General features: G+C 35.9%; 1 protein-coding gene across 3 annotated transcripts in view; it reads right to left on the reverse strand.

Annotated features, from left to right (window-relative positions):
• The window catches only part of LOC143223622 (uncharacterized), a 47483-nt gene that overhangs the window by 8135 nt on the left and 17392 nt on the right, over positions 1-21956 (reverse strand). Inside the window, exons 3-5 of one of the 3 annotated variants that reach the window (XR_013012986.1) lie at positions 8105-8240; positions 7825-7900; positions 6927-7122 (exon numbers count right to left, since the gene is read on the reverse strand). Coding sequence is in view for 2 of the 3 variants with exons in the window: in XM_076451791.1 (XP_076307906.1) it covers positions 7097-7122; positions 8105-8240 (162 nt within the window). In the remaining variant the exon portion in view is untranslated. Of the gene's footprint in view, positions 1-6926; positions 7123-7824; positions 7901-8104; positions 8241-21956 lie in introns of those variants that run through there. The other 2 variants (XM_076451791.1, XM_076451790.1) reach the window with 2 other exon arrangements.

A 21956-nucleotide genomic window follows, 5' to 3' on the forward strand; every position in this document is an offset into this window, starting at 1 on the left:
GGCGGTGGGTGGTGATGATTAGCTGCCTTCTCTCTAGTCTTACACTGTTAAATTAGGGACGGCTAGCGCAGATAACCCTTGTGTAGCTTTGCGTGAAATTCAAAACAAACAAACAATACCGCATCACTCACAGTGTCTTACATTTTGTCCATTGTCCGTGTTATGTCCAATTCTTGGCGTAATATTAACTCGCATATTTTTACTAACTTCATTTACATATGATCATACTATTTTTACATACAAAATCCTTATAAAATAGGCCTACGTTTGTGTCTATGATTCAGTTAACCTGGTACTGTTTGATCTGTAAGATTCTAATTTATAATGTTCAGAGGGAAGAGGTACTTAGGACTTGATTCTTCATGTTTTATGTAACTCTGTAGTTTGTTCATTAATTCATTTTATCATTGTTTTTTTTTCTTTTTCTAATTTTGAAGGGAGTTAGCCAGGAGTCTGTCTGGTAGTGCTGGCATGTTTGAATTGTTGTGTACAATTGTTGAGTTTGTTTGTTGATCATGGAACTCCATAAGTTTTCGTTAAAATGCAATTTTGTATTTGCAGTAGTTTGGTGATGTGTGTTTTTGATATATTTATCTATGTTTTGCAGGCATATTCTACGACTGGTGTTATCTCTGTTCTGTACATTTTTAATGTGTTTTCTGGCTAAGTTCCTTGTTTGTTGTCAGTCAGACTCCTAAAGTAACTCGCTCTTTTCAAATTCTGGTTTTTATTAGTATGTGGTATCCAGTTTCATTTTAAGCCTAATGTAATTCCTAAGAATTTTGCTGATGTCGTTTCCTGTTAGCGAGTCACGTCTAGACATAACATTAATTTATTTGTTTTGTACGATTTTGCAGAAAACATGACGTGTTCTATACGTATTAATTTTAGTTCTCTACTTACTGTAATACAATTCTACCTCGTTTAGTAGTGATTGTATATCGTGTGTTGTTGTTGTTGGGTTTCAGACACACTTCCAGGTTGTTACATCACCTGCAAACTGTGAGCTAAAAGTGTGGTCAGAGTCGTCGAGAGGCATGTCGTTAAGATACATGATAAACAGTGTAGGGCCAAGTACTCTTCCTTGAGGGACACTCACCGCCGGAGTGCACCACTTAGAGGAAGTGCCCTCAACATTTACTCTGATGTCCCTATCCTCCAGGGAGTTAGAAACCCAGGGAATCATTTCTGTGGGAAGTCCCAATTTGGATAGTTTGTATCTGAGTTCGTTGTGCCTTACTTTAAAGAATGCCTTTTTCAACATCCAGGAATCATGTTTTTTTTTTTTTTTTTTATGAAAATCATGTATTATTCCTTCCGTTAATCTTATAAAATGATCTGTTGTTGGTCTTGCTTTTCGAAACCCATTTTGTATTTCCATGAGTACTGAGAGAGCTTCTGGGTAATTTATCAGTCTATTATTTATAATTTGTTTTCAAGTAGTTTTCCTAGATTGCTTGTTACACTTATAGGCCTATAGTTTTCAGGGTAGTTCTGATTTTTCTTTTCTTCTGGAACATAAAAATATCGACTTGTTTCCAAGCAGTTGGGTATATCCTATATTTAGAGATAACTTCTATAAAGATGTCAGATGCTCTAGTTCCCCGCTGGTACAGCGGTAATTCTGCTGATTTACAACGCTAAAATCAAGAATTCGATTCCCATCGGTGGACTCAGCAGATAGCCCGATGTGGCTTTGTTATAAGAAAACACACACAGATGCTCTGATAATCTCAGAGGGTCTTTCTTGAGTAACATAGTTTGAACGTTATCTTGTCCTGATATTTCATTTTTCAAACAATTTACTTCTGTTACAGTCTTGGGTCTGATAAGTTGTTTTGTTGTGTTGAGTGTCCTCAGTGAAGTGTTGCGCATACATACGTTATTAATTATTTATTATGATCATTAAGTGATTGTTCATGTTTAAGTCGTTTGGTGTTTTGAACGTTTTCTGGAGTCGTTCCTCGAACACTTGTACTTTCTATTTATTCATGTTTGTTAGTTTATTATCATATTTAAGTGTAGATAGGTGGCGATAGTTGTTTTGATTGACCTTGTAGTTTTATTTATATACGGTGAGAAATGTTTGGGTTCTATTTTTCAGTTTACTTGGGTGCAGAAGGTGACCCATTTTTGTGATTTTTAGTAGCTTATTTTGTTTATTATTTTGTTTCTGAGCGCGTTCATTTACGTTTTTATTTGTGGAGGTCTCCGGTTGTTATATATTATTTCTTTACTGTTCTTCTCTCCTTTATTTGGTTGATTAAGTCAATATTTGGTTGCCACTTGGTTAGGGTATTGTTTATTGATACTTTTGGTATACATTTGGCTACTGTTTTTATTAGGATTTCTGATATTCCTGTACAGTACCTGTGGTTGTTGTGATGGGTTCATGTTGGAGAATCTCTGTTAATATATCCTTATATTTCTTTGATTTTTTTTGCAGCCAATTTTTTTGTTGTTTTATTAATTCTGGTATGGTAAGAGATCAAAGACACTCTATATCCGTAAATGGTCGCTTGTGTTTGTTTTGTTTTTGAAATTCGCGCAAAGCTACTCGAGGGCCATCTGCGCTAGCCGTCCCTAATTTTGCAGTGTAAGACAAGAGGGAAGGCAGCTAGTCATCACCACCCACCGCCAACTCTTGGGCTACTCTTTTACCAACAAATAGTGGGATTGACCGTGACATTATAACGCCCCCACGGCTGAAATGGCGAGCATGTTTGGCGCGACGGGGATGTGAACCTGCGACCCTCAGATTACGACTCGCACGCCTTAACCCACTTGACCATGCCGGGCCAGTCGCTTATGTCTGAATCTTCTCTTACGTTGAATGTTAGAAACTTGCATATTAATGTTGATAACACATACTGACGTCTAGTATATCACTGGAGTGATATATGTTGTGTTATATCATTTAGTAGGTACGTATCTAAATCTTATTAACGTTGGTGAACACCTACACAGGTTTAGTATACTACTGGAGTGATATGTGTCACTGGTAGGGGCTGTGTTATATCACTTCGTAGGTAGGCATCTAAATCTCACTAACGTTGGTTGACACATACATAAGTTTAGTATATCTCTGGAGTGATATATGTCACTATAGGTGTTATATCGTTTAGTATGTAGGTGTGTGAACATTATTAATGTTGGTGAGCACATACACAGACCTAGTATATCTCTATTGTGACATGTATCACTGGTAGGTGTTGGTGTTGTATCGTTTGATTGCTATGTATATGAATCTTAAATAAATGATAGTAGATGTATTCTATGGCATCTCTGGTTCTACAACCAAACAATTGTGTTTTTGCTATTGGGGTCGCTTATAACAACATATTTGTTGTTGTTTAGTAGTGTAGTATCTTACTTGTTTTTGGTGAGCAGTTCATACCTGCTGTTGTGATTGTTTGGTCATTCATTAGAACCATCTATTGTAGTACTTTTATTGTTTGACGGTAAAGGTCTCTATCTATAGATAGATCTGTTTCTGTATAGGACTAATGAGTCCTGATTTGAGGATTCCTTGTTTGGTTTGTCTCTTCTTTCTACTTGACATTCCTAACATTTCGATGGTTGTTAAACACAAAGAGCAATCTGTCTGTGCTCTGCCCACCATGGGCATCAAAACCCGGTTTCTAGCAGCATAAGTCCGCTGACATACTGATATGTCTCTTGTGGGGGGGGGGAGGCACATTTTGAAAAAAAAAATGTTAGTGGTAGTACATTGTTTCGGTGATAAATATAATACTTGCCTACGTGCTTGTGGCAACGTGTTATGCTGCTTAGAAGTATTCGTTTGGTTTGTTTTGAATTTTCGCGTTAGCTGACCCTAATTTAGCAGTGTAAGACTAGAGGGAAGGCAGCTAGTAATCACCACCCACCGCCAACTCTTGGGCTACTCTTTTATCAACGAATAGTGGGATTGACCGTCACATTATAATGCCTTCACGGTTGAAAAGGCGAGCATATTTAGTGTAACGGGGATTCGAACCCTCGACCCTCGGATTACGAGTCGAATGGCTTAACCACCTAGCCATCCTGGGCCTCTTGGAGATAAGGCCGCCTTGGATTATATGTAATACACTGAGAGTATTCATTGCGATATGAAACTAATTATAAGCTTGTGTATTACAAGTGGTATTACGAGGTCTGTTCAAAAAATATGCAAACTGTTTGAATTGCGCGGCTCCAGTTGGTTCCAGGGGAATCCGCTTGGTGTCTTAAGGTTCGCACAGATCAGCTGATTACGACGCCATTTCCCGATTGCAAATATCTTCATTTGTGTATTAGCTACGCGGTTTTAAGTGAAGTGCGATTTTTTCGTTTGGCGGATTTCAGAATGAATGACCTGAAGGAGTAACGACTTGCTGTGAAATTTTGTGTTAAACTTGGAAAACCTGCGACTGAAACTTTTGCTATGCTTAACACGGCTTACGGTGATGTTGCTATGAAGCGTACGGCATGTTTCAAGTGGCATGAACGTTTTAAGGATGGTCGACAGTCCATTGAAGATGATGAGCGTCCTGGACGTCCTTCCACGTCAACTGACGACACACACGTCGACAAAATCAACACCCTGGTGCGGGCAAATCGACGTCTGACTGTCAAGGAGCTTGCTGAAGACTGTGGGATATCAGTTGGATCTTGTTACGAGATTTTGACAGAAAAATTGAAGATGCACCGCGTTGCTGCGAAATTTGTGCCTCAGAACTCGTGCGTTTTTGGCCAACACTAAATCACTGTTCTTCCCCACCCCCCCTACTCACCTGACCTTGCTCCTTGCGATTTTTTCTTGTTCCCCAAACTCAAAAGACCCTTGAAAGGGAGAAGATTTGAGACGATTCCCGAGATTAAGGCAAATGAAACGAAGGAGCTGGAGGACATTACAAAAGAAGCGTACCAGGACTGTTTCAACAAGTGGAAACACCGTTGGGATAAGTGTGTGCGTTGGGGAGGAGAGTACTTTGAAGGGGTCCCAGACCTGTAACTTCTAAATAAAGTACATTTTGTTTTATGACGTCAGTTCGCGTATTTTTTGAACAGCCCTCGTATATGTTGTAGGTATTTTATGAAGACATTGGTAATCAGTGATATAATGTCCGTGTAGGTAATTGGTTTACTATTTATAATGTGGAATAAATTCGGTGATTGTGTTTGTAATTATTGTTGCTATTTCTCTGTTACCTTCATTTTTAGTGTTTGTAATTTGTGCGTCGGGGTTATTTGTTGGTTGCTGGTGTTCTTTTCTGATTGTGTTTGTTTATTTTGTCTTTCTTGTCGTGTTACCACTGAGTGTTTTCTGCTTTATGTTGTAATTGCGTTGGTTTTCTGTGTTGGTGGTGTTTATGGTAGTGGAGTTTGTTGTTGGGTGTTGTGATTTGTTTGTAGTCTTTGTTCTGTTGTTGTCATGTTTGTAATGTTTATATATAATAGTCTTTGTTTTATGACTTATGCCTCTTACATTCTTTATAACTGACAATTACAGTTGCAGCATTTTGCTATTTCATGTGGAACATTCAGATGAACTATGGTTTACACCACATCTAACACATTGTATGGTATATTTAAAGGTAGCTGTCATATGTCCATATCTTCGTCAGTTAAAACACTACATTACTACAAGTGCTGGTACTTTAGGGTTTTTATTTTTCCACTATGTGTATTTGAAACCACATTATTAATCCGTTTTGGATGTATTCTCGTATATTTTTTGTGTTATCTGTTGTTACTTTTATTAAATTTCTGGGTATTTTTTGCTCAGATTGTTCTTTAAATTTTCATGTGGTTTATTTTTCAAGTCTGATATTTCCTCTTTGAGTTCTTTTAGACCTATTGACGCGTGAATGCTTCTTACAACAAAGACCTTTTGCTGTAGGGTAGGCCTCTTTATTGTATATTAATATTCATTCTTCCATACTGAAAGGCGTGTTGAGATCATTCTTTTGGTAGTGCGTTCAGGTTACGAGGCTCTTGACCTCTTACAATGATTTAGGCTTTGGCTAGTGTTTTTTATTTGTAAGATTTTTGTCCGTGATTTGCATCTTTTTTACCTCTGCTGCAAGTTTGGGGTTCTTTGTTTTGTTTTGTATTTGAATTTCGCGCAAAGCTACACGAGGGCTATCTGCGCTAGCTGTCCCTACTTTAGCAAAGACTAGAGGGAAGGCAGCTAGTCATCATCACCCACCGTCAACTCTTGGGCTATTCTTTTACCAAAGACGGCTATTCTTTTACCAAAGAATAGTCACATCATAAAGCCACCACGGTTGAAATGGCGAGCATGCTTGGTGCGACCGGGATTCGAACCCGTGACCCTCAGATGACGAGTCGAACGCCTTAACCTACCTGGCCATGCCGAGCCTCTCTGTTTTGTGTTGCTATGCCTTCAATGATGATGGTTAGGGCGCTCGACTCGCATCCTGAGAGCCGCGGGTTCGAATTCCCGTCACTCTAAACGTGCTCGCCTATTCAGCCGTGGGAGCGTTATAATTCTACGTTTAAACCTACTATTGAAACACTTCTATCTATTTGTTTGTTACTGTTTAATTATGTTAATTTACACTCGCAAATCAGCACCATAAATTCTCTCGCTTCTAACAGGAGAAATTTCTTGCTCACTAGTAATCATTTTCAAGACGATCAAACACCTCTTCTAGCTATACATTCGTGAACGGACACAGTATTTAAGGAGTCAAGTTTATTAAGAGATTTCAAATTTATATCATTAGTTTATTAAAAAAAATCAGATGATATTTTTTTTACTCTGAACTTAAAAGCACTTCCCTTAATGTGAATATGTTGAATCTCGCACCATATCATCCGTTTCCAAATTCGCTTACAACGCTAGAAACCGCGTTTTGATTATTTTGAGGGTCAGAGCACAAACAAGCACATTTTGTAGTTTTCAAGCAAATGAAACCAGGTCTTTTAAAACATTTTTATTGGATAATATAAGTAGCTTATTCGCAAGTTCCACGTACATCCGTCATGGTAAGTTTAACTCAAGAGACATTTACTTTGCCACTCGCTAGTACAGCGGTATGTCTACGGATTTACAACGCTAAAATGAGGGGGTCGATTCCCCTCGGTGGGCTCAGCAGATAGCCCGATGTGGCTTTGCTATAAGAAAAAACAAAAACAAGTTTAACTTTACATTTTTTTTTTTTTTTTACATTTATAAATGTCTAAACTGTCAGGCCTGGCTGGTCTGTCACTTCAAAATTTGGGATAATTGGCGCAGATAGCATTCAAGTAGCTTTGCGAGAAATCCAATTAATGAACTAAACTCTCAAGGTTAATCATTTTATGTCAGAATATATGAGGAAGTAAGTACTAGCGTGATAATATTACAATATATCTTTTATATATTTGTTGTTATTTTAGCACAAAGCTACATAATGGTCTATTTGCTCTCTGACCCATAGAAGGATATTTTAAATATAAATAATTAAACATTTTGCTCTAACGTATTTTTTTGTGAACAGAATGTAGTTGAATATTTTGTATTTTGGTTCTAATGTCACAATGTATTTAAACTTTAGGGTCTAAAAGTGTAAATACTATTTATATCTTTTAGTGTGAAAGAGTTAAACACTACTTTACGTATCTTAACTCTCACGGAAAAGAATCAGGAACTTCTTAATGGTGAGTTTAACTTATGATGTTTGACGTTGAATTTGCACTTCTTGCATTCTCGACCATTCTTATCGAGAGAGTAACTTTAAAGTGTTAAATATATTTCCCACAACAGAACTACAACATCCAATAACAGAATATTTCGTTATTTAAATAGTTTTCTACATTAACTTTTGCTGTCGTTACCTTTACTGTTATGATAGGTTGTTGATAGATTTCCATTTCAATGCGCATTTACACATCATCGAAACATATCCCTACGCTAAAAAAAAAGAAAGTTAGATGAATAGCTCAATATATGAAATTATTGTTTAAAATTAATTTTCATTAAAAGTTATAAACACAAAATCTGATTTAACCCTAAGTTAATAACGGTAAATTTTGAGATACAAACTCTAGGAGCCGTCGAACGTTTTTATCGCTTGAAAACTTAGGTAAATAAAGCCCTAACATAATATTAACTTACCGTGTATGATCATTGCCTTCTGAGCAGAGACGGTCTGGAAAGAAGGGGCGTCAGCGGACACTTCACAGCGAAATATTCCTTCAGTAATCGGAGTCACTTTGGTGAGAACAACGACGTCTTTGTTGGATCGTTCAATCTACAGAATGGGTTTAATTTCTTAGAATACATTCCTTTTGCAAGCAAAGGCGCTTTGGTAAAGGTTAAGTAACTTCGCTATACTTTTGTTCTGTTAATAACACTGGTGGCGCCGAGACGTATTTAGCGAGCGACGTCTTTATTAGACCAGTCAACTTGCGTATGTTTTACTGTTATTGGTAATACAGTTTACGTGCAAAGTCACCTAAGTGGGTTCTTCATTGTGAAAAATGTAGTGTTAAGCCTTTATACGCCATTCGTACTAGTCTTTAACACCACAGACACGTTTCTGTGATGTCACTGCCCTTGCTGAAATTTCACGAATGTATGTATGTATCTAATTCATAATTTTATTATAACGATTATGGAAAAAAAACAAAACAGAAGTAAAATACTGTGTCACCTTCTGCCAGTAAAGTTTATCCACTGATCCTTCTGTGCCCCCCGCTAGCACAGCGGTATGTCTCCGGATTTACAACGCTAAAATCAGGGGTTCGATTCCCCTCGGTGGGCTGAGCAGATAGCCCTTTGTGGCTTTGCTATAAGAAAACACACATGATCCTTCTGTGATACTGAATCCAATGGTTATCTTCAGCGCACTCAGGACAGTATTATACAATACGCATACGAGTATTTCCAAACGTCGAACTCTCTATATTGGTTAGTTAAACTTGATAATAGATTCAACAGTAACTTTTTATTTGACGAGTAAAATCACTGAATGGCAGTTGCTGAGTCTGTTTATTTTTAGTATAAAAATGATTATGCGCAAAAAATGTGACAATTGTTTTTGTTTGAATTTCGCACAAAGCTTGTTTTTTGGAATTTTGCACAAAGCTACTCGAGGGCTATCTGTGCTAGCCGTCCCTAATTTAGCAGTGTAAGACTAGAGGGAAGGCAGCTAGTCATCACCACCCACCGCCAACTCTTGGGCTACTCTTTTACCAACGAATAGTGGGATTGACCGTCACATTATAACGCCACCACGGCTGAAAGGGCGAGCATGTTTGGCGCGACGGGGATGCGAACCCGCGACCCTCGGATTACGAGTCGCACGCCTTACGCGCTAGGCCATGCCGGGCCTATGTGACAATTAAAAACATCATTTGAATTTATGTTGTATGTTTATGGTAAAGTTGTTCCCAATTTGTAACAACTAACCAGAGGGAAGATAACCAATTAGCAGCAGTTTACTACCCGCCATTCGCTCTAAGGAAATGACTGTTACTCTTTAAATGAATCCATAGCTTAAAATGCAGAGATTTTGAGTAAGTTTAAATATAGCTCCTTAGTTACGAAGTACCACAAATGGCAAAAAAAAAAGACCCGATCAGTTTCGACGTACCAGATAAGTCATTATAAAGGGGAAACCTGTGTTCGAACTACGACTACACGATTATTTATTCCTTAGGCCTAAAACTTGGTCAACTGTGACGCTAAAAAAATGTTTTACATAATGTATTAAACTGGAGAACTCTATCACTGCTTAAAAGTTTGTGTTCATTTTTTATACATTTAAATGGATTGTTCTAAAATCTACTTGGCTAAAACATTTTGGTTTCACAATGAGATTAGTTTTTTTGGAATTAATTTTATTATCTGTATGGTAAACACGAGCAACAATAGTTGTTGTTTTTTCCTACTTCGCAACAAAGACAGTGGCCTTCATGTTCGTATATTCATACATAAAAGGATCGTTATGTTTGCCCTATGAATATCTTGTTACCCGAACAGTTGATCGAAAACATTTCTTGTTTCTGGAACGTCTCTACAATATATTTTCTTTATTCAGTTTACTTAAAAGTTTTCCAAAAAATCTACAGATACAAGTAGTTACTGTTAAACTTGGTCCAGTTCCTAAATACCGGGTCCAAACCTTTCGGTTTGTGTCCCCAGTAGCACAGCGGTAATTTGTTTGTTTGTTTTTGAATTTCGCACAAAGCTACTCGAGGGCTATCTGTACTAGCTGTCCCTAATTTAGCAGTGTAAGACTAGAGGGAAGGCAGCTAGTCACTACCACCCACCGCCAACTCTTGGGCAACTCTTTTACCAACGAATAGTGGGATTGATCGTAACATTATAACGCCCCCACGGCTGGGAGGGCAAGCACGTTTAGTGCAAGGGGGATTCGAACCTGTGACCCTAGGATTACGAGTCGCACGCCTTAACACGCTTGACCATTCCGGGCCCAGAGGTAAGTTTACTTTGTCATAACTCTCGCGAATGACACAGCAGATAGCCCAATGTGGATTTGCTCTGAAACGGACGAACAAAAACCAACTGAATTCATTGTTTAGATTTTTAAATGGGAAGAGGTTGGCGCTACTTCTGGGCAAATATGAATAAAAAGCACTAAATTCTTTATGAGAAACGAACATTTTGCAATAAAAAATAAGTAAAAAGGAGAAAAATTGGTATTCTTAACAAAAAAAGAGATAGAAAAGGAAACATAATATAGAATGAACTGCACAACAGATCAAAGCTGAATTAAAGTAAATAAATGTTTATCTAAAAAACAAGAGCAACAAGAAATGGTAAACCTACTACTGTTATTCCTCTAAAGGTTTATTGTTCACATAGTACACAATGTGCTTTCTGTGATACATTTACTGGTGCAGGAGTTCCCAAACTTTTTAGAACTGCGGAGCTTCACATCAGAAACAAAAAACATTCCGGAGTCTTAATAGGAAAAATACACTAAAATTAGAAACAATCGGTCACTAGCACCAGATAAAGTTTACTTCGTGCTTTTATAATATAAATTTATTAAAAATATAAATATTTAAAGAAAAATTTTTAGCTTGACAATGACCGAAGAAGGTCGAAACGCTGTTCGCTCCTCTAATAGTGCTTTCTCTACCCATACCAGCCGTTTTTAAATATATAAAAATTTTTACTTCTACTCACTTGTTCAAAAATTTCTGCTTACAAAATTTAAATCAGTAAAAGTACAATGTACTTATTTATTAGTGACTCTGATGGACTTGCTTTTGTTCACTAAGTAGTTCAATATCTGGAGTTATGGTTGATACCTGTAAGCGCAAGTCATCTTCAATATTTAGCCTGTTTCTAAATTTGGTCTCTGTAGCTGTTTTCAGTGAAAATGTTTGCTCACAAAGATATGTTGTTGGAAAACACATCAAAATTTTCAAAGCTCTGTTACTTATTTCAGGGTATTCCATGGTCATTTGAATCCAAAATTGTGTAATTTCTTCCTGCTGAAATTTTGTTTTTAGGGTGTAATTAGTTGAAGTTTCTATAAACTGTTCTTTCTTTTTCAAAGGCAAATCGTTGATGTTTGCAGAGTCAACAAAGGGATTTTGAATCCACAGTAATGTTTCTAAATAAGGAGTGAAATACTTCACAGTAGTTGTATACAAATCAGTTATGTGCTGCAAGACTGAAACTTTTCCATCTTGACTTAAGGAAATTTTATTCATAAGTAGAAAAAAAAAATACACTGAGATTTTCGAAGCAGTCAAGTTCTTCCATAAGTATACATTCACCACAAAGTTTTAGCTTACGTTGAAGCGCTTCCATTTTACTCTGAGCTTCGAATTACGTTACCCTGGTACCCTGCATTGTAGCATTCACTTCATTTAGATAGGCAAACACGTCCGAAAGGTAAATCACTTTCTGTATCCGGCATTTGTCCCTTAATTTATATGCAAGTTCAAAATGGCATTCAGATAAAAAAAAAACTATCTTCTCACGCAGTTAGTAAAATTGGCCTAGCACTTTTCCCCGAGAAAATCATTGGACTTCAGTATGAAGCAGCAAATGTTTATGCAAACTTTCCATATCCTCACAGAGTAAACTGAAGATCCTCACATTGAGTGGTTTTGATTTTATAAAATTAACTATTTTTATGACATCACCCAATACCTCTTTTAAGTCTTCTGGCATTTGTTTCACTGCAAGTGCATGACGATGAAGACAGGAGTGGATACTCTCGAGTCCGAGTTTGTTTGTTTTTTGAGCGTGCCACTACTGAAAATTTTTCCAATCATAGTTGCAGCCTCATTATTGGATCTCATGTTTTTCCACAAATAAATCGATTAATTCAAATATTTATTCGCCTGTTGTTTTAGTAGGCAAAGGTATGCAAATTAGCGCGTCTTCTTCAAAACTAGCTTCGTCAATATAACGAACGAACACAAGTAACATCGCATAACCTGCGACATCTGTTGATTCATCCATCTGAAGCGAAAAAGTTGGACTCACTTTTACTCGCCTTATTAAGTCCGTTAAGCAATTTGCTGACATATCCTTGATTCTTCGAGAAACCGAGTTGTCAGAAAGGGGCACAGAGTTAATGTTTTTAAGAAATTTCTCATCAGTTTACCAAATCTTTTGCGCATAATTTTATCAAATCTTCTGCAACTGTATGAGCTTCATCTGCTTTTGCAATACGGTAACTAAGACGATATGAAGCAATAAGAGCACCTTTATTGTCCTGACGGACAAACGAAAGAAATCTAGCTTTTATTGTATTTAATTGCAAACACTTTCTTTTGAAATACTCGGAAGATGGATTTTTTTAATTAGGAGTGTTTGGTTTCTAGATGCCGTTTTAACTTTGCTGGATGCAAACTACCGTTACTCAACACTGTTCCACATTCAACACACAACACACTGGGTTCATCTTCATTACCTGTCCATGTAAAACCATATTTAATAAAACTTTCATTTCTTTCTTGTTTTGGTACTTCTTGCATCATTCTATGTTGAAGTGCTTGCACACGACGGTAATATCGATGAATTAGTATTAGGCCTAGGACTAGGAAGATTTTTTACTCGTATCAGATTTATTACCGATATTGAGCCACTTATCCATTATAAGGATAACAACTAATTATTAATTTATCTAAAAACATATTCTTATATCTTTCGCACTTCAGAAGTATTTTCACGGCTTCTTAATGAAAACTCGTTCAAGCACTTGAGTTTTATCATCATAAAATTATGTGCTGACCTAAGATCAGTGTTGGCATAACGAAGTCAGAAATAAAGATTTGTGGAAAATAGGTTAGGCCACTAGAATAACGTATTTTTCTAAAGGAAAAGAGTAACTTATTATTTTTACATTTCTTTTAACCTTTTAACAAAAATAATTCTTAAGCCAAATATCAAAATATTAAGCCACATCTGACGTACGTCTAAATCTCTAACGAAATGGAACAAAATGACACATGACGTCATGCGGGGGGTATGACGTCATACAGCTCATGGGCACCAAGTTTGTATCTCAGAACAGCTGGTATGGGTATGAACACTCTTACTGACAAGGAGAGAACAAATTTCGACCTTCGTTGACCATCTTCAGATTAAGAAGCTTGGTACAAGTGTGTCTAATTAAACTACAACGAATCTAACCTAACCTAACAATTATCTGATACTGTATCTAATTGTAGCACAATGTTTCAAATTTGGACAAGTTTCAGTTTTGACGTCATGTTTCATTTCGTTCGAGATTTAGCTGCTAATCCAGATCTGGCTTTTTAAAAGACAGTTGGCACTACTATCTAGGGTTGACTGTTGTTTCATACAAAAATTACTAGGCTATCGTGCATCTGCAATGACGTATATGATCTTGAGATGGTTCCATATTTACTCGCAACCTGTGGTGCCACTGTCAAAGTTAATTGAGATTGTATTAACACTTTCACCGCGAGAACTTCCCCTAAACTAAATGAAATCGTCTAGGGTTAGGCAGAATAAAATATTAAAAGGCCCAATACGCGACAAACGTGTTATATTAAAGATATATTTTACTTTTTTGTACAGCGTATTCTGATTCAATTTTATAGTTTTAGGAAAAAATATTAATATTCTAAAATTTTCTCGCGGAGCCCCAGATAGCTATGGCGGAGCCCAAGGACTCCGCGGAGCATAGTTTGAAAAATCATGTTCTGGAGGTGTCATCAGGATCAGGTTTACATCATTATAACCCTTCAGACACCCACTGCTGAGGCACTGTGGCTCATAAAGAATTGAGACATATTCAATCTAGTTTCATGTAATAACGGATCGGCTTATATCTTAGCCTAATATTTAACCAAAATGTTATCTTTCCACTATATTTCAAAACACACACAATGAAAAAACTCGTATCGAAGATAGTACACATCAAAGTAAGTAATAAACTTATGGAACCATTTGATGTCAAAAGTCTATTTGCAGAAGTTACGGTTAAAGGTATAATAAATGTTATTTGTAGAAAATCCGGTAAAGTTCTCAGTTTGAAAAGGATTAAATATTAATCTTACTATATTCATATCTTACAAACCTCTGTTTTAGTTTAACGATATATATTTTTCAAAATGAGAAATTTCATATCCTCTCTTCTCTTCGTGAGCGGCTTTAAAAATAAATTATTTATTAAACTGTAAGGACATCCACAGTTATCTAGGTACGGATGGTACTTTTACGGTTATATTCAAACCAGAAGTTTCTTAGAAAAGTATTCGTGAAAAATTAAATTGCATCGACCCTTCTACACGGTTTGCTTTAGAAGTCGAAAAAATACAATAGTCAGCTTTCTTTTTTTTTCATCACACTAAATCCAGATGGCGCTATACAGATAGAAGTTCATCGAAAACTAAGTATTGTTAGGACTCTCCCCACCAAATCAAACAATGTCTGATAATCGGTGTTTACATAATATTGACTTTGTTCAAATTAAAGTATCGCTCGCAGATGAACTATTTACAAACTATAATTGTATCAAAAAAAGATGTGAAAATTTTCTAATTTTCAAGTTGTTTCATGAAATTAAAAAAAAACACGAAACAACCCAAAGATATGAGAATGAAATCGAAACAGAATTCAACTTAATGATTAGACTACGCTATATTCAAACTACCTCATGTAAATTAGACAAATTAAACCATCCGACGGGCTTACTGGAAAGCTCTCGAGTAAACTCAGTACAGGAACAAGATCTCGATTAAAAACTACCAGAATCAAGAAATGTATTCGATCAAATGTTCGTGTGGCAAGGTATGCATGGAACAGATAACGATTCTTTAGTGTACGAAGAAAGGAATATGAGAACAATTTTCGTTGTTGTGAAGTAGAAAAAAAAACTACATCTGTTGTTGCTTATGTCTCCTATACATAACATAAAATCAATTTCAAAGAAACTAAGTTCATTGCAGAATCATCACGTTTCAGAGAATCGATTTAAATATATATAAAAATTTATATAGATCTTTTAAACAATGATATTGCTTTTCATCTTCGTGAAATATGAAGGATATATTTTGCAACAAAATTGACGAGTTAGGGTTAAGGCATAAATACACATGAAGTTGTGGTTCAGACAGTCGTTCCTTGATAATAATTTACTTGGTTTGTGGAAACTAGTCAGGTTATCTTTTTATATAGTTATATATATTTTTTTAGTTGTCATGTTTCATTTGAGCGTAAAAAGATGTCATTTTTGACACTATAATCGTAAGCGCAACAAAGACATTTCAGAAATGTTTTGGATATGTATTGCTCTTTCTCATAACTTACTACACCGCAATTTAAAACAAAACAAAACAAGAACGCTCAACTGACAACAACTACGTTATAAATCAATATCCCACAATAATAAAAAGGACAATATTGTTGTAAGATATGTTGGTTCGTTATTAATCATCTTCTGGTGGGGAAAAAGTTATATAGAATTAATCTGTAAAATACACATTTCTTTGAAACCGGTTTATAGTCAGAGTAGAGGGCTCCAATAAAAAACAAATATTTATCAAACTTTTGACAGAAACTGTTCGAAGTTTACGATAAATTTAAGAGAATTCATAAAGTTCATTTATTTAAGATCTAAGTTATGAAATTCTACGAATCAGTTTGTGGTTTTTTCTTAACACATTTCCAATACCATAAGGCAGCACACTTTTTCTAATTATACAAAAGTCGGGAATAGAAGGCCAACAACAGTAACACACTTATCCTTTCGAAAACTGTTCAACTCTAATGGAATATAACTTAATGATGATTCATTGGTTTGGGTCGAAACTTTATTACTTAAATATTTGACCATGACATTTTTACTTATCTTTATGTAAATAAACAAGTGTTGAATGTAATTTCTGTTCGGTATGTTACTAGACGACTGCTGCAATTTGTGAGTCGTTTGACAGAAGTTTACGATTTACTTAGTGATGTCCTCTTTTTATTGATAAGCAGTTGATAAAGGAAGAACAAACCTAGCGGTTAGCTTGTCCGGATTGTAAATTTAAAATTTATCTGCAAAAACGCACCTCATATTTCGATTTCGCGGATGCATTATGATATTTTCGGTGAAATCGCACTAATCGGTCAGGAAAAAAAAAAGTAGCTCAAAAGTCGGTGATGGGTGCTGCGGTCTCCTTCGTCTATCAATTCAAATTTAGGAACGGCTATGCGAGTATAACCTTTGTGTACCTTCAGGCGAAAATTCTAGACAAAATAAAGCCGCAGAAAGTTAAATGTTTCTTTGTTTTTTGAATTTCATGCAAAGCTACACGAGGTCTATCTGCGCTAGCCGTCACTAATTTAGCAGTGTAAGACTAGAGAATAGGCAGCTAGTCATCACCACCCACCACCAACTCTTGGGCTACTCTTTTACCAACGAATAGTGCGATTGACCGTCAAATTATAAAATCCCCACGGCTGAAAGAGCGAGCATGTTTGGTGTGACGGGGTTTCGAACCTGTGACCATCAGATTACGAGTCGAACGCCTTAACCCACTCGACCATGTCGGGCCCAATGTTAAATAAAAGCATTAACTACAAAATGATTTATACGTGGTGTACCAAACCAACGGAGACAGTTATGGAAATATTATGACGCACAGTTTGAGACCACACAAACATAGGTAGGCCCGGCATGGCCAGGGGGTTAGGGCGCTCAATTCGTAATATTAGGGTTGCGAGTTCGAATCCCCCTTACACCAAACATGCTTGCCCTTTCAGTCTTGGGAGCGTTATAATGCGACAGTCAATCTCACTATTCGTTTGCGGTGGGTGGTGATGACTAGCTGCCTTCTCTCTGGTTTTAAACTGCTAAATTAGGGACGGCTAGGGAAGATAGCCCTCGCGTAGCTTTGCAAAGATAGTAACAAATGCATTATTAACACAGCGGTTGTTGTTTCAAGCCGCTTAGGGGCGTGTTTAATATAGGTCAAGTTGATATTTCACTCATAAAATCCTTTTAGTCGTTTACTGCTAATTATGAAGCAGCTTGCAATGCACGTTACGACTTGTTCCGTGAACGTATTCATTCATAAAATATCTGTTTTCATTATTATAGTTTCACATTATACAAACTCAAATATAAAAACTTATTTTCGTAAGTGTCATTTTCACTATCCAGATTTGTTTATCCATTGTTTATTCTTATGACTATTGTTGTCTATTATCCAGATGTTTTATATGAGAACATCTTGTGTAGAATTTTATAACTTATTTTCAGTATACTATATTTTTTTGTATGTGTTCTCTTCTTAATTAAAATACAATAGAAGATTGCATTTACAGATTATTTGAAAGTATTAACCTTTGAGCCACTTCACAATGTTTCCTTTTTGTCCACTGCTGCGGACTTAGCTACCACTCTACGTTGATACCAGCGAATTTCCAATAACAATATTTAAAAACATTCATGTAGCAAATTGCTTGTATTGTTTAGAGCCAGTCAGTTAATCAGTCACAGAGTTTTTAATAAAGTATTTACCACACAGAAAAACAGTAACTAAAAGCATTGACAATGTTGTAATTAGTCTTACTAATTACATCTGGGTCCCTCTTTGTATTAATAATAATAATAATAATAATAAATTTATTAAGCAATAAATTAGACACAAAAAATCAAATATCAATATAAAACCATCAACAAAGAGTTAACTCGTCCTGTGATGGTTAAACACATAATAATGTAAAATCAAAACTTACAAAATCAATATAAAGTTCCCAGAATATTATCATCAGTATTTAAGATCCATTGTTTTAAGTATTTCTTTTGATTAACACGATTAATAGAAGATCTTATACTATAAGGAATAAAATTATGAATACGAGGTGCCAAATAAAGATATTGATGAAGTGTAACTGTTTTACGTGGTGTGGGTACATTAATTGGAAAAAAAGATTGAAGTCGTGTAAAATATGAAGTGACTTTAAAAGGCCTATTAAAAGAAACATGCAATGTAGATAAAGCTAAAAAATATAAATAAAGTTTATCATATGAAAGAGGGGAGTTAAATTTACTGAAATCGGTATCAAGCCTATGAGTAAAATAAGAGAGAAAACACTTTTTTTGCAACTTGTGAATAGGAATTAAAAAGTCTTATATGTGCCACCCCAAATTGAAATACAATATTGTAAGAAAGATTGAAAGAGAGCATAATATACACTTAACAAAATATGATAAGGAGCACAATGACTAAGTTCAAAAATTAGCATAGAACTATATTTTAATTTATTAACTAAAGAATTAATATGAAATTGCCAATTTAATTTTCGATCTAAAATAATTCCTAAATATTTAACAGAGGAAACTTGAGTCAATTTGGGACACTTACAATTAGGGTAAGTATAACAATCACTAGAATGATAAAAAATAGAAGGAAAAGCTGGAATGACACCATAAAGGTTAAACTGAAGAAGAAAAGATTTAGATATATTTAAGGATAAGTCATTACAGAAAAGCCAATTTTAATTTTATTAAGATCACTAGAAATAATGGCTTCATTAATTAGATTTGGCTTACTATAAACAACAGCAATATCATCGGCATAGGCTTGGATATCTCCAAAAAACTGTTGGTAAAGAATATCATTTATATAAATGAGAAATAATAAAGGGCCCAGAACAGAACCTTGTGGTACTCCAACATTAATTGTAAGCCAATCACTATAATTATTATGGATACAAACTGATTGCTTTCTATTGTGAAAGTAAGAAAAAAACCAATCAAAAACAATGCCTCTAAAACCATAATAAGATAATTTATTTAACAATATTTTATGATTAACAGAATCAAAAGTATTGTATGCATAAAATGAATAATTTAACCCAAGATTTTGGCCATGTTTTTACAGTGGACCTCGTTGTGATCGAAAACATAAAAACAATTAAAATGGTACAATAAGTGAACCCACGGGCATTGAACGGGTTAAAAAGAAGTCAGTAACTCAGATCTCAAACTCTTATTTCACGTAGCTTGTTTTATTAGTTACTAGAATTTGCCTTGGACAAGTTTATTTGTTTGTTTTAGAATTTCGCACAAAGTTACACGAGAGCTATCTGTGCTAGCCGTTTCTAATTTAACAGTGTAAGACCAGAGGAAAGGCAGCTAGTCATTACCACCCTCCGCTAACTCTTGGGCTACTCTTTTACCAACGAATAGTGGGATTGACCGTCACATTATAACGCCCCCACGGTTGAAAGGGCGAGCAAGCATGTTTGGTGCGACGTGGATTCGAACCCGCGATTTTCGGATTACGAATCGAACGCCTTAACCAACCTGGTCATGCCGGACTTGCTTTGGATAAGCCAATAATTTGTTCTTAAACACGCTGTTTACGAGTTGAAGTTAGTGGAAAAAAAAAAATAGGTCGAAATCCCTTCTTCGTGAAACCAGCAATGTAAAACTGAACTTATCTAATCCTATTTTTGTAAAACTTGGTAACAAACGTGGCCCAGCATGGCGACGTGGTTAGGATGCTTGAGATGCAATCTGAGGGGCGCAGGCTGGAATCCCCGACCCACAGAAGGTGCTCGTCCTTTTAGCCTTGAGGGCGTTATATATTGGCTAATCCTACTATTCTTTAATGAAAGAGTAACCCCAATATTTACGGTGGGTGGTGTTGACAAGCTTTCCTTCCCCTAGTCTATCACTGATAACTTAGGGACGGCTAGTGCACGTAATCATTGCGTAAGTTTGCGCAAAGTTCGTACCAAACCAATTATTAACTACCTAAGCCCCCATTGGCTGAGCGATAAATCTGTAGGCGTTCGATAATAAAAATTAGGCTTCGATACTTGAGCAGAGTCCATGAGGTGGCTTTAGCCTTGACAACCAAGCGAGTTACCAAAGTTTGGCCTATTATCTTGTTTATGCTAAGGCACTTTCATAACACTATATACTTCACAATTAAAAAAAAACAACTTTCATTTTGAATTATAGTTGGTTTAACCATTTCCGCTTGTCTTCACGTGCAGAAACAAATGGCTTACTGTATTTTATATCCAGTCTGTTATTTATTAACTGACTGCTGTAATTTGTAGGTTATTTGTTTAACGTTTACTGACTTGTATTACAATTCATAGCATTATAACAAGACAAGCAATGAACTTAGAGTTCGTATTTTGTTTATATTTATTGGCTTTATAATTCAGAGTGGGGATATTCTACTTGTATTGACTAGTTTTATAGTTCATAACGAGACTATTTAAATTGTATTGACCGGTTTTATAATTCACCAAAGGCTTGTTCAACTTGTACTGACTGCTTTTATGGTATGGAACAAATATTTTAGTTGTTGGCATTTACGGCTGGCGACACCTGAAGCAGGTCGAAGACCAAGCATGGCCGTTACAGATTTACCACTACAGACCAGAAGCTGATTTTGCAATTACCAAAGCTTCTCGAGGGCTAGGACTAACCTGCATTAATCACCCCCACAGGGAATGCAGTTAGTTAGTACCGCCCACTTACAACTCTTAGTTCACTCTATTCGAAGAGAGGGTTTGACGTCACATCATAAGGCCTCCACAGCTGAGAGGGCAAGCACGTTCCATGAGGAGGTGGGGATTCGAACCCTCGACCCGTAGTTTGTGAGCCGAGAGTTCAAACCATCAGGCTATGCACAGTTATAATGATTACACTAATGTTTCAGAATGTTCTAAGAAGTGAAACATTCAAAGGCTCTGTTGAATATTTGATAATGAATACGTCGTGGATAAAGATTCGGATAACATAATCTTTGTTAAAGATATTTTCCAACAACTGATGTTTTTCACACCTAATCTTAAACTGTTTGTTTTAATTTCGCGCAAAGCTACAAGAGGGCTATCTTTTTTCAGTGTAAAGCTAGCGGGAAGGCACCTAGTCATTACCATCTACCACCACCTATTGGGTTACTCTTTTACCAACGAATACTGAGATTGACTGTCATATAATAACGCACCCACGACTAATAGGGCGAGCATGTATGTTGTGACGGGGATTTGAACCCGCGACTAATAATTAACTTGTTTTCCCGCTTTTCCCTATCAAATAAAAGACGTATGTAAAAAAAGTATGCATTTAAAGAAACACTTGTTTAGTGAGATAGCATTACCTTCGCAGACTCCAGGCTAAGAACCACGTCCCTAAACGTAAAACCATAAGTGACATGTTTTTATATCTGTCACTGTTTGATTCTCAGTTTATAAAATTATAATTAACAATAGTTCGAAGTAATTCGATAATTCAAACTTTTCTACTAATCTGTTTTTGCATTTTTGGTCAATGAAAACAAAACTAAAGAACTCAATGCACTCAAAACACTTACAAGATAATCAAACTTATTTCAAAATAACCAAAACTCTTACAAGCTTCTCACAACTCTTTCATAATAATAAAAATTCTTACAAGATAATCAAAACTTTTTCACAATAATCAAAACTCTTACAAGATAATAAGTACTATTTCAAAATAATCAAAACTCTTTAAAAGTAATGAAAA

Source organism: Tachypleus tridentatus, chromosome 8 (assembly GCF_004210375.1).
Source record: "Tachypleus tridentatus isolate NWPU-2018 chromosome 8, ASM421037v1, whole genome shotgun sequence".
NCBI lineage: Eukaryota > Metazoa > Arthropoda > Merostomata > Xiphosura > Limulidae > Tachypleus > Tachypleus tridentatus.